The sequence below is a fragment of the Xenia sp. Carnegie-2017 genome, unplaced genomic scaffold (genome assembly GCF_021976095.1).
Source record: "Xenia sp. Carnegie-2017 unplaced genomic scaffold, XeniaSp_v1 HiC_scaffold_21, whole genome shotgun sequence".
In the NCBI taxonomy this organism is placed as follows: Eukaryota; Metazoa; Cnidaria; class Anthozoa; order Malacalcyonacea; family Xeniidae; genus Xenia; species Xenia sp. Carnegie-2017.
This window is the reverse complement of record NW_025813484.1, coordinates 8,214,643-8,233,484: the sequence shown is the minus strand read 5'-3', so window position 1 is coordinate 8,233,484 and position 18,842 is coordinate 8,214,643. Positions and strand designations below refer to the sequence as shown.

The following is an 18,842-nucleotide window of genomic DNA, read 5'->3' as shown; positions in this document are numbered from 1 at the left end:
GGCAGACTTAGAAAGAAAGAAATATAATCCAAAATTTCGTCGAAGCAATGAAAAATCGACTAGGCAAAACGACATTGCTGAACTATACAAACAAATTGAAGACGAAAAAGATTCTCAGAGGTGTTCTTTTTATACAATGAACAAAGATGTTCTTAGTTTTCTTAATTCAATCGTTGAGTTAAAGGAAGTTCAACGAAATGAAAATTTACATCAAGTAAAGCATTTTTTAGATAAGACGTCTCTTTCTGTGATGGCGAAGTTGCATCAAGAATATCGCCAGGCCACTCTTTCTCTTCAAAAGAAAAGTAAAGAATTTAATGAAGACCCAGAACGATCGCACGCAGAAAATCGTTTGAAGAAACTGGAAGCATTAATTTCAAAGTCTTCATTCAGTTTGGAGCATATCATTAGAGAACTTGCTCAACTTTATCTATTGTCAAATGATGTAACGAATAACTATGCTGGTGCTGCAGCTGATATTCTTCTGTCTGGTCATCCCTTGGAATTATTAGATGGTGATGCCGGTTACATACCTTTACAATGGTTTGATGCTGTTTATAAAGAATTGGAATGCAAAACAAATAACTCTAGAATTTTCGTTGTTTCTGTGTTTGGTATTCAAAGTTCAGGGAAATCGACAATGTTAAATACAATGTTTGGTTTAGAATTTCCTGTAAGTGTAGGAAGATGTACTCGTGGTGCTTTTGCTAGTCTTGTTCCAGTCAGTTATCAGCTTAAAACCGTGTCAAACGTTGGATTCTTATTGATTATTGACACTGAAGGTCTGAGAGGAACGTCTGACCCAAAATTGAGAGAACACGATAATGAATTGGCAACTTTTGCTATTGGTGTTGCTGATATCACGATTATCAATGTCTTTGGTGAAAATCAGAATGAAATGAAGGAGTTTTTGCAGATTGCTGTTCATGCTTTCCTGAAAATGAAACTTGTAAATAAGAAAAAGTTTTGTAAAATCGTCCATCAAAATGTTGCTGCAGCTGATGCTAATGAGAAGCTAATGACAGATCGGCACAATTTAAAACAAGATCTAGACAAAATGGCCAAGCTTGCTGCAATATATGAAAACTGCGAAGATAAGTTTCAAAAGTTCGACGACATTATTGCATTTGACGAAAACGAAGACGTGTTTTACATGCCAAGTCTTCTAAAAGGAAGTCCCCCTATGACTCCAATTAACCCAGATTACGGCAGTGCTGTGCTAGAACTAAAGAAAAATATAATTAAATTCATGTGCTCAAAGGATGTTTGTAAAAACAGTATTTCTGAATTTCGTGATAGAGTAAAGATTCTCTGGGAAGCAATGCTAAAGGAAAATTTTATTTTTAGTTTCCAAAATGTAATTGAAGTGATAGCTTTTACATCTTTAGACAAGATGTATTTTGAGGAATATGTTAAAAATTTGGTGAATGGAATGGCTGAAATTGAAAGAATAATCCAACTAAGCTTGACAAGATGCTCAACGCTTGAAGAGCGCTCTCAGCAATGGTTAAAAGGCAAAATAAAGATTCGTGAAAGTGCAAAAGAGTTTCAGAGAAAAATGGAAAATTCTATAAAGAGTTTTATTGAAAACAGTGAAGATAGATCAACTCTTGAACAGTGGGAGGAAAACGTCATGAACAGAATTGAGCAACATAAGGAAAATCATCAAACGACTGCAATGAGAAGTTGCCAGGCCACTTTCAACCATTTGCAGCAGCTACAAGAAGTCGAGGATAAGAAACAGAAATACAAAAAACAGCTACTTGAAAGAGCCCGAACCTTCATTGCATCTGTTCAGAATACAGGTGATTTAAAAAAATGCAAAGCAGCGTTTCAACAATTATGGGAACCTTGGATCGACGAGGTCCCTGCTTACGAAGAACAAAAAAAAGACGTAAATAGTGAAATGGTAGACGTGCTTTGTGATACGAATCGCGCTTTTAATGTTGTTATGGAATCAAAACTTAAAGATAAGGAATATATAATTGTGAGTTTTGACAGGATGGATCCTTTCATTGATGCGAATAAGATTTCTATACAGCAATCTATTTTACAGAAGTTTGGTAGTTTGATGGGATTTGGAAAAAATGAAGCCGTCGTTCGCGCAAAAAATATCAAAGACGAAGCAGTCTCTAAAGGAATTGCCTTTGCAAAGGACACTTCGAAAACTGCTGTTAGATACTCTCGTGATCACCTAACACGTATGTACCATGAAGTAACCTCTACTATAGAAAAAGCATCTGAAAACGAACGCTTTAAATTTAAGAAAGAATTGATTTGTGATATTTTAATATACACCTTTGCATGCACTGTTAAAATTTTTGATGAAATGGAGAAGCATTACGTTGAGGAACGAGATATCAGGCGCGACCTGCAGCAAAACTTTAGGCCGAGGTTAGAAACATATTTCGTTAATCTTGTCAACGAAATGGAGAAAGAAGTTTTGGCTGCTAACTCGCTGGTCGATGTGCTTCTTGAGCCTATCAAATCAGAGCTTAACAAGACCATGGGACCTGCTGTGACTGGTGAACTTTTAACAAAGAGCATGTTCCAAAGCAAAGGCCCTTATCATGCCAGTGTTTTAATTCAACTTGGAGAGAAAGGTATGTTTGATTTGTTTGTTCCGTATTTTGAGAATCCAGTTAAATTTCTGAAGAAAAAATTGCAAGAATCAGTGGAAGATTATTGCTTGAAGAGACAACCTTCTATGGTTCGATTGCTGGTGAGGAAGGAAACGCAAAAGATCAAGTCAAATATCACCACTGCGATTGAATTTGCCAGTCAAGAAGCAAGACGTGAAATGGAAAAAGAAAGTGGAAAGTTTAAAGTGATAAACTGGATTAGATATTTTGTGCAAAAATGTTCCACGCTTGCCATCACGAATGAGATGTTTGGTGTTGCGACAATAAATGAAGATTTAAAAAATATTGACGTATTCGAAACAAAAATTCGTAAACGTATTTCGGAATTTGTGAAAACGTTGGAACTAGCTGATGTTGATAGTGAAACTATTGGGAAATGGGATCCAGCTCCACATGAAATTCTTTTCCCTGCAATATTTGGCTGTCAGTGCGTCTGTCCATTTTGTAAAGGTTTGTGTGATCAGACTATTGAAGGCCATCCAGGTAACCACTCAACACGAATACACCGTCCCCCGGGCTTGACAGGTTATCGCTATCAAGACACTCAGATTTTGTCTTCTAATATGTGCACATCTTTGGTAGCTGGAAATTCATCATTTCGAAACTTTAACACCGGTGGTAAATGGTATGAGTGTAAAGATTATCAGTCAGTAAACGATTACTACAAATCCTGGACAATTCCTCCAGATCCTTCATTTGAACCTTCTAAATATTGGCAGTGGTTTATGGTAAAGTTCTCAAAAGAACTAGCTGAACATTATGAGGCAAAAGAACCTTACATCCCTTCAGCTTGGAAAAATGTGACCTTCAAAGATGCTAAAGAGCAGCTGCAGGAAACTTACAAATTATAAAATGTAAATTTCAGGCATCGTGTAATAACTGATATGTAATTGTATAGAGTGATATGTTTAATTTTTTGCTTTGCAATATCATTATATCTTCTTTAACTTTGTTTACGATAGATATTAACTCGCTCATGGTATATTATAAAATACACTGCAGAACCCACTGAAATCATTAATCATCAAACACGACTTTTTATTAAAAATATGGAAGCATTAAGTAGTGAGAATTTTTGATAGTTCAAATCAATTAGTATTTAAAATGACGTATTTAATAGGATAAATGAGTAATGAATACCTCTTGAAGCTTTTGTCACTTTTCAAAACTATGTAAAGTTATAAACTACTGACAAGTGATTTAATTACAAAAACGTACCCAAAACTTTCCAAAATGAAAATAAATTTTACCGTGCTCGTACCGTTGCTAAGTCGTCATTTATATACCGTCCAGTGATAGAAAGACGGAAAAAACTTTGTTAAACACGACAACCAACCTATCACAGGAATTTACACAACAACGACATATCAAGCGTGCTGGCGATACTGTGAGTCAGAATTGACTTTCCATCTCCATTATTGTTATCTATCGAGGGTATGATTGGTGAAGTTGGTAATGGTGAACAAGAGTTGATTATATCAGTGGCAGACTTGTACAACATTGCTCGTTATGGTTTGACCTTGTACAAATCATTTTCATCCAATCCATTTTCGAAGTAGCTATTGTCTTAAACGAACTTCTCTGGCGCAAGAAATTAAGAGGTCCGTATTAGCTACAACGTTCATTCAGCTTGAAAATTCACGGCTATAGTTTTAGAAATGTGGAAAGTTAAAGGATAATTTTGTTTTGTTTATTGTGAAACAAAGAAGAATGTTGTGCAATGAGCTATATGAGCGCATGTGTATAAGTGTTGGGATTGTACATATGCTACAAATATGAACAATCAACCATGCCTTGTACAGTTTTCTGTTTTTTTGGTGTAAATAATTTAGTTTCTATAGTTATGAAGTTTATTAAGCAAATGATTTCTTATGAGGAACAGCTGTAATCATGTTGTGTGCTTGTTGCATATTTAAGTTTCATAAATAGGGTTCTTTTTGTAGCTAATTTCAGGTATTGTTTTTGCGAAGCTAGAATAGTGTTTCACTGAACAATAATTGCTTTAGGCTCATTAGAAATACAGTGAAACGTGCTATTCGAAGGCCATTCTTTTTATTATATGTGAATTCTCAAACATTTCCCTCCTTTTTTTGTTTGTTATAAATCCCACCTTTGATAGGATTTTTGAAACGATTAACAATCATTTTCCAGCAGGTAGCACTGCAGGTTTGTTGTCGTATTCCTTTAAATTGAAGAAAATATTCGTGATATTAAGTTAAATCTCAAAATTATTATTTGTTACTGACTTTGTGCAACACCGATAGCACCAATCCGAAATAGCGGAAACGCTGCAAATGGCACAATGGGCATAGAAAGTTCAACGAGAAAGCATAAGATGAGTTACCAATTTGCACTTTCTGCGTTGATGTCAAACAAAAATTGGATTATACTTCGGTAAACTTTTTTGTGTCAGCCGTCACCAACAATGTGGAAAAAGGAAAGGCTATTTGTAAAAGATATGAACTCTGTTTCTAATTTATGATATGCTTTTGTGTAATAGAGGAAAGGATGTTTACAAAGTTCTTTTTGATACTAAAGTTCTTTACCACCTAAGTCAACGAACAGATCTGGTTCAAGAATGCGGCGTTGTGAAGTCCAAGACATAAATTTGGAAGAATTATGAAGTGAAGAATTATTAATGGAAAGGTTTAAGACGCTATCAAGCTCATGCAGAGTCCTCAATTGGCTGATCGAATTTGTTTGTATGAAATCAGTTAAATAGCTGACTATCTGTTATGACGTTGTTGCTCTACATCGAGGAGCGTTTTGTAAAAAGCAACGAAAGATTGACACAAAAAAGACATTGAAATTCTTCAACGTGTCTTGTTCAGAGGATTTATCAAAAGATTTTTTTGTATTGGAAACATGAAGCTATTTGATAAATTCTGGGATGAAAACAGAAACCTTGAAAGAAATGAAGTCAAAAAAAATTTGACATAACAGCTATGCGGATTGGTGAAAAGGCTTGTTGGCAGGTTAAAATACATTTTAACTTTTTAGTTTTAAAATAAAAATTATTTTTGAGGTATTTAGCCGTTTCAGGACGTAGCAGGAATTTTTTGTAGGTTTTGTAAGTTGGACATAGTTCCGAATATTTTCATGCTTTCGTCAACAGTGCGTTGTAAAGAAATACGACAGCATATCGAATGCCCTTTAATGAATATAAGATAGATCAAACCAAAATTAATTGGCTTCTTAGTGAAACAATGTCTAAGACATATGCAACAAACACACGCTGACAATTCACTTCGTTTTATGTATTAATTTAAATTTTGATGTTATTGTAGACGTTGATTTCAATTTAAAGATTGAAATAATTATTGTAGTACATAGGGCGATACAGTGTACAAGACTTCCACATGTAACTTTCAGTTTTTACTATTAACATATATCCTGTTATTTGTCATGGGTGTACATTTGTATGTGTTGTTGTCATATGCTCATGTATTGATGCTTGAGTTGATATGTGTGCAATTTATCATTTTTAAAAGATCGATGTAGGTGAAAATTCGCAGACATGATGGCGATTTTTGTTTCTCGTGTGCACGCGCAACATTTATATGAAGGGATATTTAATTCAACAAATCTACTTTTATATAAAAGGCAAAAATCTTTTTGTGAGAAATTTAACGTTCATTGAAATGAGCGTGTTAAGATTTTTTGAAATGAAATTATGGAAGCTTATATCTTAAAATCTTTCCTGATGATCACACCAGTGACCGGAGTAATATAAGGTATGAATGCTAAGTTCTAGGTATTCAAGAATATTTGGTTAAATTATTCAATTCTTTATTCGTGTCCGTGTATTTGTTTTACTCAATATATTTCACTCTAGGATTTACATGCAAACATTTTTTGCTGGAAGTATCGTAATGAAAGAAGCTTGAAATTCGAAGAGTTTTTTAGAATGGCTTTTGGCATTTTTATTTTAAAGTAGATTTTCATACTATGTCACTAAAGAAGACATATACTGTAAATTTTAAGGTGTTAATTTAACACTAAAAAGTCGTGTTAAATTAAAAGGTACAGAATAACATCATTTCGGGTGTTATTTTCTTACTGGTGTTAAATTAACACCGAGTTTGGTGCTAAAATAGCGCCTATTCTTGGTCTTATTATAGCACTTGTTTAAGTGCTAATTTAGCCCTTAGCGTCCGGTGTCAAAATGACACTTAAATTCGGTGTTATTTTGTAACCCCTTTTCTTATTGTTTTATGTAAGGCCAGTTAAACACGCGACACAAAAATGCTAAGCATTAAATATATTTAAAAAAATCAAATGATTTATATGCATGTATTCACACATATAAATATATACAAAACATAAAACATACTATAAACAAGTCAATATATGAAACAAGTAAAGTTAAATGTATATATATATAACTAAATATATAAAACATCTTAGAAATACTACTATCTTATAATCTCTAAAGCCCCAAACTTTTCACAAACTTTTGAACTGAAACCCTTTTCTTTGCATTTGCGGGCTTACCCATCAAAACTACTTCCAAAAGGGCATAAATGTTACAGGCCTTTGGTGTATACTCCATATTAAGTACGTAAAATGTACCTAGAAGTAGTACTATAGACAATGAAATTTCTATATTTTTTTTTGACAGATCTAAAAAAATTTGCCCTTCGGTAGCAATTACAAGGGGGTCCAGACTCCCTAATTCTCCTGATCCAATTAGTCGTGGGTAGGTGGTGTTTGCTATTTCATCATCAAAAGAGTCATCTTCCTAAACAACAGCATAAACATAAACACAATTAGAATTATTAGGACATTGAAAGTGAGACACAATATTGTCATGTCATGACAGTAATATAATTGTATTTTTATTAAAGCATACATAAAATTTAATCCATGCAGTTTTTATATAGTTTCGATATCTATTACTTACGCAGCAGATCTTGAAAACTAAGCAATTTGCCGTGGATTTTTCATTCAACACAACCTGAATAATCAATGCTGTAACTGCACTCCTTATATCTGCAAAATATACAACCAACTGATTAATATTTACAGTATACGCATTTTTCCATTGTAGATTTAAGTGCTCATGCTTTAAGATGAAACTCTACAGTGGTGGATCGAGCATAGAGTTTTTAGGGGGGGCTTGGTTTTTATGAGCGACTAAAATCCAAATGTTAGAAACAAATAAATTCGCTAAATATTTTATATATAATAATAGTAAATGTTCCGCGTTAATTAAAACTTAAGTCATGAAAAATGCCATTTTTTATCCCTCTATGCACTACGCTGTTGACGAGAGCTTAGAGAAGTGAGCACCCCTGTGCACCCCTCCCATAAATACACCGGTGGAACTCTGTAAATGGACAGACTTAATTGAATACACATACCAGCTTCCTTATTAGGTTTTTTCAACAGCATGGCCTCCATGTCTGACATCAATATTTTTATGTGTTTGTTGTCACTATTGCCTGCCCATTTTATTACATTTTGAACCATATTATTGTAATGGATAACCATGTTGCTGGCTGCATTTTGGTCTGCCAAAATTCGACCAAATTCTGCTTTTACCTATTCCAGTTGCAAAAATACAAGTTACCAAAAAAGCAAGTTTACTGCAAAAGATGTCAACTACAACTGGTAAAATTAGCTGCCCCATGATTTTGAGGATAGTTCTATGCAATAGTTCTGCTCAAAAAATATTTATTCTTACCTCTGAAACAAGCTGAAGAGCTGGATACTCAGTCAGTAGCTCATTCAACACTTTTGGTTCATTTATAAATTGTTGGCGCCGGTAGGGGTAGGTCAACTCCATGAGCTCATTAATTAGTCTATATCTTTTTGTTTTCTTCATCTCGGTTACCATGGCTTTTTTATGTTCTTCGCACGTTTCTGCAGTCTCACCATTATCCATATCATAAACATCATACAGCTTACGTCTTTTCATTTTTGCTTCTGGCTGCTTTTGTGTAGTTTGAGACACACAAACAGATCTTGTTGTTGAATTTGTCTTCTTTCTACGCATGTTTTTGAATCGATTAGTGATTGCTTTCAACCATGACCCCTGTAACGAAGAAAGTTCATGCTGTACATTATAAGAGATAGCGAGAAAAGCTATAGGATTTCTTCTAAAGATTATCATATGCATTAAGTAATATGAATATGACTTACTGTACCAGCTCCAAGTGAATCGACAAGAAAAGTATATTTTTCTACAATCATGGACGCCACTCTTTGTTTTTCTTCTCTGGATGGAAACATTGTATGAGCTTTAATAGAAGAACAAATGTCCCTAGTAAACTCATCCCTAAGGTTTCCATTAAGTTTTCCTGCTTGCAGTGCTTCATTCACTCTTGGAGAAAACTGTAAAATACAAAAGATAAATTTTAACATCAGAATGTGACCTATTATGAGGTATATTATTTAACATACAGAAATAGGAAGTTTAAAATCTTTTATCCAGTTCTTGTTCGGTTTCCTTTCTTCCACAAGTACAAAGCTTGGTGAAGGTTGATCACTCTTTTCAGATGCTATGGTATGTCAAGGTGTACTGGATGTTGTAGGTGACGGTGTGCCTGTTGACGAATGAGCTTCTTCAATTGAAGCTGAAGAATTGCTGACATTGTCATTTATGGCGAAGGAATGACTAGTGGATAAAGCGATCTTCTGGGTGGATGGTTCAATGGTGGATGGAACATTTCTTAATGGTAGAAACTTGTCCAAGCTGTTAATCGTTGCCAATGCATTTTTGATTCGTATAACTTGCCCTCCTTTTAAGCCACATGCCTTCAACAGCTCATCAGATGTATTGTTTAAAATACCAGCTGAATCAAACTATTTAAGTACAAAAAATCAAAATTAAATTAAAAAGATATATATATGTTAATGACTGAGCGAGAGGTTCGTACAGGAGGATACTGGTCGAGTTGTTTTTTCGCTTCAAGCGAAAAAAGAACAGCCATTTGATGTTTGGATTGGGCTTTGACCAATCAGAACGCGCGTGAAATAAATGTAAAAATGTTTTCCAGAGGTCCCAAACGGCCAGAGGCCAAAGGCCGTTTTTTATGTCGAGAGGAACTATTTTTCTATTCGGACCGAAATATAAACGGTAAATAACGTATTTATTTCTTGTCAAGCGGTTATGGCCGTTGTGCCATAATGTAATCTTGAATTTCATGCGTAAAACTTTCGTCCCTTTCATCCATGTTTAAGTTTTCTGCTATATTTTCGCTAACATTTTCCACGATATTTCCAAGCTCGTCGTAGTAAAACTCGCTTTCCGAGTGAGAACTATCATTCAAATCCATTGTCAAAAACGTTTTCCAAATAACTTTTTTAAATTACTAAAACAGCTTAATTTATTGGCTTTAACATTTGCCAGGATTCCGCGGACCGGAGTAAAAAAAATGAAGTAATTTATTCGAACATCAACTTAGCATGCTGCAATAATATTGATTTGGTATTTTTACTTATAGTCTAATGTAGTTTGGAGCCACAGCAGTTGAACTTTCACTCATAATGCTTGACGTCTTAGATTACTTAGTCATTTTTTATCTTTACATTTTATTTCCCTCAATAATTTTCCCCACTAAATTCAAGTATTGTTTTTTCGGTATGGAGTCCATATTTACCAAGCAGTGTTAACAAAAGCAACAAAAGTCGTCTAGTCACAACGTCAACACGCAAAATTCATGCACTCGTGCTAAATTTAATTTTATACACATACCTCTTCATCTTCAAGAATAGAAATTACACTGTCCTTTACCCCTGCCTTCTTAAGATTATCAAGCAACGTGGAATCCATCCGACCTTAAACGTATAAAAATTTGTACAATACAAATACAAAAATTTCTACATGAAATATAAGCACGAGGAGAAGTATGTGTCACAAGAAATTTCATAAGAAAATACATTCAAAAAAGCTTTGTATTTACCTTTTTAAAAGAAGGGAGAACGTCGAAAGCAAATAACTTAAATCCAATGGCTCTTTTAGCCTGGTAATATTGAGTTTTACGTTTAGTTCACAATAAAATATAATTTGACAACGCTGCACAAACAGGTGAAATCACGATGAAAAGCATGAAATGAAATATGAAACAGTTTGACAGTGACAGTTGGCTTTAAGCATTTTACCGCGTTTTTGCATATAGTCGCTAATATCACATTTCACACCATATATGGTAACAGAGTTGAGCCGGCACTCTCTTCAGAAGTGAATTGTATTCTTGAAGTGAATTATGTCATGGAGCGTCTATATCGATGTAATATTTGCCTAGAATTCGTTTCAGATTCTCTTCAATTACTAATAACACATATTGGCCGTGTTCATCGTGATGAACCAAATTTTCATGTTGTTTGTGGCATCGATGGTTGTGCCAGGACGTTTAAGAAATTTTTATCATTGAGAAATCACCTTATTCGAAAACATAACATCGTGCGCAATACGAGGAACAGCGCAGAGTTGAATACTGATAGGGAAACGACGATGCTAATCAAAATCATGAGATTGATAATACAGACCCTGAACAGGGAGAAGAGTTTGACATTATGGCTGACCAGGACAATTTATCTAGAGCGAATGCTTTATGTTTGTTAAATTTCAAAGACAGAGGACGTGTACCTCAAACTGTTGTTGATTCCTTCGTTGAGAATGCTACGAAGGTTACTCAAACAAGCATTAACCTTTTAAATTCTGGTATAACTAGCTGCCTTAAAACGCTGGGATTGACTTAAACAACCTACCAGAGGTGAATGAGTTATTTGATGAAGACAACCCAATCTCAAATCCTTTTGCTGGTATTGACCAAGAGTATCTCCAATATGAATACTACAAGAAGGAGTTTAATCTTGTGGTAAGTTGTAAAATTGGTTTAGAAATTTATAAAAAGTAATCAAAATTTTACAATCAATATTTCACTTTTAGGAACCACAAAAGATTGTTCTTGGAAAATACCACACAAAGAAAAGAAGAGGAAATAGATTGAGAGATGTCGAAAAAACAGATGATGCATACTATATTCCCTTGTTGGAAAGTCTGCAACAGCTTCTTAATGATGAGTCAATTCTTAACGAGGTTTGTGTTGATTACATGTGCATGTGATGTATGTATATAATTGTCCATTGAACACAATGCTGAATATAGAAAATTTTAATATTACCATTGCCTTAGCTTTGTTCTGCACATGACAGTATCCGATCCAATTTTGTGTAGGTGGAAAATCCTCATTTTTGCAACAGTGATTTTTTGTCTGATTATTGTGATGGTGAAGGCTTTAAAGAGCACCCACTATTCAGTAAAGATCCCTTGGCATTGCAACTTCTTATTTATTTTGATGAAGTAGAAGTTTGTAACCCATTAGGATCAAGAGCTAACAAACTTAAATTAGGTTAGTACCATAATTTAATTTAATGTGCTAGTAATTCCCATACTGTAGGTTTAAAAATGTCTATTTCATTAAATTTTCCGGTTACCTTTTGCATTTCATATAGCCGCTTTTTATTATACATTGGGCAATATACGCCCTGAACACCGGTCTCACCTCAATTCCATTCAACTACTTGGACTAGTGTCTAGTAAGCATCTCAAGATATATGGTGTGGAACCTGTGCTAAGAGCATTTCTTAGAGACCTTCAAAAATTAGAACAGGTATTGGACTAGTGTTGATGCATGTTTTCATGTTTTGTTCTTTTAAGAACTCTAATAAATTAAGGAATAAATTAACTTTTTAGGTTGGTGGCTATGAGTTTATAATAAATAATCAGCGAAGATGCTTTGCAGGAACAATTGCATTTATATCTGGAGATAATCTTGGTTCACAATATCTTGGTGGGTTTAAGCAAGGATCACAGTCTTACAGAAAATGCAGAGTCTGTATGGGAAATGCTACAGAAATAACTGAAATGGTATATATAATGTAGCTACAGTAATGCTTAATTGACACTTGCCACTGCATCTATTGCATGGTTTATGCTTTCTCCATAGTATGTAAACTTTGAAAAATAAAAAGTACTTAGCTCATATAAAAGTGCTTTACTTCAGACAATGTGTTGGTTTAATTAATTTAAATGGTTTCAGTGGTAGATACTGTTTGTGTTTAGGGTGACTTAATTTAACTTATTTGTTTAGTTTCATGAGGATGACTTTGTTTTGCGAACAGTGCAAGGTTACAATGAGCAGTGTCAAAAACTGGACCAAGGAGAGCATTTCAAAAAAACTTATGGCCTGAATCAGTTTTCTTTACTTAACAACTCAAAGTACTATCATGTCATTGGAGGACTCCCCCCAGATGCTATGCATGATATACTGGAAGGTGTGCTACAATACATTGTTAAAGAATTATTAAAAGAATTCATCTTTGAAAAGAGATACTTCAAACTAGACGACCTTAATAAAAGGATGCAGGCATTTGATTTTGGTTATCATAATGATACCAATAAACCTGCTCCAATTCAAGCCCAAAGACTTCTTTCATCAGACAATAGTTTAAAGCAGCACGGTACATTAATGTCCTTTCCACTATTTTAAGAATCCTTAAATTCTATATAGATCTATATACAGTATGTAACTATTTGATACCATAAGGTATTCTAAGGTCAGGGGATCCCTAAAAATGAAGTAATAAGCACACGTTCCCTCAGGAAGATAATTTGTGACGCTTTTCCGTCCTATTAGCAAATCAGATGTGGTGTCTTGGCCTACATTTGCCATTTCTTATTGGTGACCTTATAGAAGTAGATGATCAGCACTGGGGGTTACTCTGTACCTTACTTCAAATTGTTCGTATAAGTTTTACTCCAATTGTGAGCAGAGAGCAAGTTTCATATCTTCAAATACTCATTCAAAAGTTATTACAAAATTTTAAAGAATTGTTTCCAGAATGCAGTATCATTCCAAAGATGCACTACATGGTTCATATGCCAAGAGCAATACTTCAGTAAGTTTAGAATTCTGATTTACAATTACAAACCATGTGGCTTCAAAAACCTGCAGTTTTCAAAACTAATTTACAATTCTTGCTTGTATTCTGTATCAATTAACAGATTTGGGCCTCTTGTGCGAAGTTGGTGCATGCGCTACGAAGCAAAACACCATTACTTTAAGAGGTTGGCAATAGTGATTGGTAATTTTATAAACCTACCATACTCGTTGGCAAAGAGGCACCAAGAAGGAGTTTGTTATCGCCTACAGTCTGCTGAAGGTGGAAATAGCACGTTTATTTGCAAAGGCACTGAAATTGGGCCAGGTGCATTTCTTAATGATTTCTTTCATTCAGATACAATATATAGTTATAGCTCAATGGTGCATCCATTATCCTGAGTTGGTTTTATTTTTTATGTAAGCTACAGCTACAGTAATTAGAGAAACTTATGTTCGTCTTTCTGAAGGTAAAACAATATATGTTGGTGATGTTGAAGAGAGTGGGCTCATTCGAACAGAATCTCCTGAAGTGAACAGACAAACACCATTGTATAGGTAAGTCAGATTGATGTAATTAGTCGGGTGACTGAAATATCTTCATTGTGAATGATGAAATTGCTTGAAATTGCTCTTTATTTACTTGCTTTTCAGTAAAGTTTATGTACACAATTAATTGCTGTGAACTAAATAATATTAATATTTTTCCTATTATAATTTTAGTACCAAATGGATTACTATCAATGGAACAAAATATAAAGTAGGAGCTACTGTCCACATTGGTTATGATTATGTTGAATTTCCCCAGTTTTGGGGAGTTATTGGTATTTATATCATTAACCAAAATGTTGCAAATGCCATGTTTGTTGTTTCAAGAAAACAGACTGTCAGGTTTTCTGAACATTATCAGGCTTATGAAGTTGCTCAGTCAAAACAGAAGGAAATTAAAATTAAATATTTTAAAGAGTTAACCTCACATTTGCCATTTAACTTGATAAAGCCATTTGGGTGTAACACAAAATACATTTGCCATAGATATGAAATAGATGTAGAATAAATTCTACTTTCCTGAACAAAGCATATTCATGCATTATCGTAATGTATATATTATGGCCTTTCAAAAAAGCTGATTATCTTTGGTATAAATTATTCTATTTACTGTTTAACCTGTGTACTTATCATCAGTGAATGATTTATAGGGGTTAGTATAAAAGTTTTGATATAAGTATAAAAATAAGTTAAAAAAACAGTTAAAATAAGTGTTATTTTGACACCCATGATTTTACAAGGAGAGTGGTGCAGAAATAACGCCCTTTATAAATTATTGTAACTCTTGCTAATGGTGTTAATTTAACACCAACCACTTAACACCAAAAAACAGTGTTACTTTAGCACCTTTGTGGCAGAACAAGGTGCTATTTCAGCACTATTAATTAGGTGTTAAAGTGTTGAGGTGTAAATTTGACACGCTACAATATGTTTAAGGTCATATGTTGTTAAATCAACACCAATATTGGTGTTATAATAACACCTTTTATTTAACACCACCGGTGGGTGTCAGTTTAGCACTAGAGAAAGTGCTAGTTCAACACCTCAAAAATAACAGTATAGCTATTATCAAACAAACTGTATTTTGGGTTTCACTAATTAGGCGGCACTTAGGTCTCTCGTGTCGATGGAAAGTGTATTTTACCAAAGTTCTAGGATGATGCTGTCAACTATTTTTATGTGTGTAAATTTTAGTTTACATTAAGGTATTAAAAAATGTAAAAAAAATGTCACACATAGATCGTATGAAGACTTAGGAAAACAACATAAAATGTTTAATCGAAACTTGCTCGAAAAATTAAAATGACAAATGTACGTCAATTTATGCCTTGTTAAATGTGAAGACTTTAAAGTAAACCGCAAAAACAATCACGTGAGGATCGAGAAAAACAACGCGAATCACATAATGCTCCATTAAAATAGATAAAGACGTGTAAAGAAACTTTCAGTTCTATACAACGAATATAGCCTGCTTACAGATAAAAAATTCATTACTTCAAAGCTCAAACTAAACATCTTTTTGACATGTCAAAACATACCAGAGCATAATTGACTAATATTAATGTTATTAAGCACTCTGCATGAGGCTCTTCAACATTTTTACATATCAATAGGTGTTGTAATTCAGCGACGTGTACTTAGTTGTATGAGTGGGAGGTTCTTCCAAGAACTCATTAATGTTAATGTAAAGGTTGTTAAATAAAGAACTTAAATGGTTCTTTAGTATTTGCTTGTAGACCAAAATAAACTATTGCTATCATAAGGTATGAGTTACAGTCTTATAGTAATGTTATAGTTAAAATATAAAAATATGAAATTATAATATGATATAATAATAGTTTATAAATGATAGTAGTTGCTATCATGTAACAGTGGCTCTGTTGATAATCTTATGATTGGATGAATGTGCCCATTAAAGTGCGAATGTATGACTCCTGATTGATCATTGATTCCTTGAATCTCGTTCAAAGCTCGACAATGTTGCTCATTTACACGATAATCTTCAATTGCTACACGGTAATCCTGATCGTTTAAACGTAAATCCTTTCCATACAGATAATCCCCGTTTTCGTTGAAGTCTCTATCCTGTATTTTCTTGATGTTGTTTTGGCCTAAAACGCGATAATCTTTGTGACGTCACGACCCTTTTGATTTTTAACTGCAACATTTTTTTCCAAGTTACGATGATTTTCGCAGTCCAAGCGGAAATATTCGTTTACTTCTCTATAAACCTTTGCATTCACGTCATAGTTGAGCGCTTGTGTGCAAACTGTGTTTTCCTGTGGCCATCCACTGTTTTGCTTTAGAGCTGCATTCGAGCTTTGTAGAATTGAGCTCTCTGCTCCAATCCTCTCAAAATTTCTTGACGTTTATTCTTGCGCTGCGGATTTTGTTGCTAAATCATCATTTGTTATTTTCTCACACCTTTTTTCGTTAATAGAAGTTGGAAAGTCATGAAAAATCTTTCGGCTACGCTGCGAGAAATTCAAGAATTCGGAATGAATTTGAGATGTTGAGAATGCTTGGAAAAAGGAGGGTTTGCTTCAGTTGTCAAGGTAACTTTGTATTACATTCATCGTTTGAAGAGACGGTAATTTGGTCATGTGAAGGAAATTTTTTTTGTGGTTTGAAAATGCTTTATATACGCTTAGGTTCGTAATAAATTGTACGGCTGTCTTTATGCGATCAAAGAATTCCTTTGAATCCGAAAATTGTGCTGTTTAATTGCAAAATTACTCGAGAGGAGAAGTTACTTTTTAGATTGAATCATGAACATATTTTAAGGTAAAAAGAAATTTACAATCCAAAATTAATCAAAATTTTATAACATAAGTTTGAAAGGGAGGTTCAATTTAGAAGATACAAATTCCTTGGCTTATTAAATGTTATCTTTTGTAGAAACTATTATAAATGTTTAGATAATCCCTTTTTTACATGAATCCCATGGATGCTTTCGTTCATCACGAGAGAGTTATATTATATAAGGATTGAGGCTCTCTTTCATCACGAGACAGTTATGAGAAGGTACATTGTAAAACGTAACTAGTAAAAAACGTATAAACTTGCTTGGAGTTGGTTTGAATTATAAGTCAAAAAGGCAGAAGTTGTTTGAACCTTTGCAGTGTCCGTGGATGTTCTAGTTTCTTTATGAGAAGAATTCTTGTAAAGAAAAAAGAAAAATTTCAAAAACAAAAAATCCCGTGTTCGATCCATGCCTTCCAATACCCCGAGATAGTTTAGCACTAGAGCGTCGTATGTTAGTTAAGGGAAGCAGATAATCATGTTTGCCATGAAGTCCATGGACGGTTTGCTCGTGATACATGAGAAACAGTAAATGAGAGAATTAAATCAGAAAGATATATAAACCAATAAAAATTGTATAAAACATGTTTTAAGTTATCTTGAATTGTAAGTGTCATAAAATGGGACAGTTTCAGAAGAATTTAGTTGAAGTATTGCTTGGTTTATTTTATTTTAATAAGATAAAATTCGAAAGTAAAAAACCCCGTTTTCGGTCCATGCTTCCCGATACCTTCTTAATCTCAAGGCACTAGAACGCCGCATGTTAACGTTTCGGTAGGAGATTTCGGCCCCTCCACGCTATCCTACTTGGCAGATGCAATAGCAAGCTTCCGCCCATCAGACCACGAGATCAACTGCGATAAGCTTTGCTCGGGGTAGGCAGGGAGAGTGCGGTCACCACCGAAGTGTGGGCCCGTAAGCCACTGCATACCTAATCGCACCCAGCTTCCACTGCTAGTTGACATCTACTATACTAAGTTTTAGCTTTATATATATATATACAAAAATTCAAAGGCTTACGAAAGTTGTGGTATTATTAAAGTCACTAGTTCGCATTCTCAGATGATTTCTTTGATAATTTTCTACTAAGTGAGCTAATTTCCACAGATGTAGTGCAAATGCATCTAGTTAGTTGTCGCCGTGACTGCGAACAATTATACAAGTGGATTGTGCATGCTGGAGCGCATGCGTAGATGATTTCTCTACTAAATTATTATTAAACATGCTATTTACTTTAAAATCGGTGCCAATAGATGCAGTTAGTCGTTGCCATGACCATGAACTTAAAAATTTGGTCCAATCGATTGCGCATGCTCTAGCAGACTGCGCATGCGCAAATGATTTATCTGAAAATTTGTGACTGAGCGAGCTAATTACTCCATAATCGGTACTAGTACATACATTTGGTCGTTGCCATAACAGTAAACTTGGAGATCGGGTGGAGTTGATTACGCATTCTCAGATTAAATCTCAATCAATTTGTAATGGAGCAAATGCTGAATTTACTGCTTGTGTATATGCCCTTAGCAAATTTTCAATCATATGTATTTGGCATGCTCTTTGTCTTTTTAAACTTGTTTTGACAAATGCATATCAAATTCATCAACACTTTGTTAGGCCACTCGTAATATCTGTGACCATGTTGTTTTTCTGCATAACTTTGTATCTGCATATTTTGTGCATAAACAATGCTCTAATTTTTTGCGACAGATATTATAATTTATGGATTGAGGTAGAAGAAATACTTGAAAATGAAAATTCCAACAGGGAAACAAAATCCAAGCATGACAGAGGAGAAACAATGACGCCAGATTGAAGTTAGCTTGTTGAAGTTGAACTTAGTTATACGTAGTTGAGGCAAATAGCGTACGCTCTAGAGTTTTAGATGAGGACTCGCTGACCAATGGAAAACACGAACTGTTTATGATGTTGCTGAAGATATGTAAAAATAACTACCAGC

At 34.2% G+C, this 18,842-nt stretch overlaps 3 protein-coding genes across 3 annotated transcripts in view; 2 read left to right on the top strand and 1 right to left on the bottom strand.

Moving 5' to 3' along the window:
* LOC124443530 (interferon-induced very large GTPase 1-like) overlaps nucleotides 1–3,493 on the top strand; it is a 12,629-nt gene extending 9,136 nt beyond the window's left edge. Inside the window, exon 3 of the mRNA XM_046993983.1 lies at nucleotides 1–3,493. This exon is cut by the window's left edge and continues 1,291 nt beyond it. Coding sequence (XP_046849939.1) covers nucleotides 1–3,493 — 3,493 coding nt within the window.
* A 3,425-nt stretch (nucleotides 3,494–6,918) lies between these two features.
* Nucleotides 6,919–8,045, bottom strand: LOC124443529. Its single transcript, XM_046993981.1, has 3 exons — nucleotides 8,006–8,045; nucleotides 7,546–7,634; nucleotides 6,919–7,383 (listed from the first exon to the last, which is right to left on the bottom strand). The coding sequence occupies exons 1-3, from the start codon at nucleotides 8,043–8,045 to the stop codon at nucleotides 7,072–7,074; spliced, it is 441 nt and encodes a 146-aa protein (XP_046849937.1). The 3' UTR covers nucleotides 6,919–7,071.
* Nucleotides 8,046–11,335: 3,290 nt separating this feature from the next.
* LOC124444376 lies at nucleotides 11,336–14,697 on the top strand. The gene is made up of 10 exons (XM_046994974.1): nucleotides 11,336–11,467; nucleotides 11,539–11,688; nucleotides 11,827–12,001; nucleotides 12,105–12,262; nucleotides 12,346–12,519; nucleotides 12,743–13,112; nucleotides 13,346–13,550; nucleotides 13,657–13,859; nucleotides 14,002–14,089; nucleotides 14,255–14,697. The coding sequence occupies exons 5-10, from the start codon at nucleotides 12,490–12,492 to the stop codon at nucleotides 14,586–14,588; spliced, it is 1,230 nt and encodes a 409-aa protein (XP_046850930.1). The 5' UTR covers nucleotides 11,336–11,467; nucleotides 11,539–11,688; nucleotides 11,827–12,001; nucleotides 12,105–12,262; nucleotides 12,346–12,489; the 3' UTR covers nucleotides 14,589–14,697.
* The last annotated feature ends 4,145 nt before the right edge of the window (nucleotides 14,698–18,842 follow it).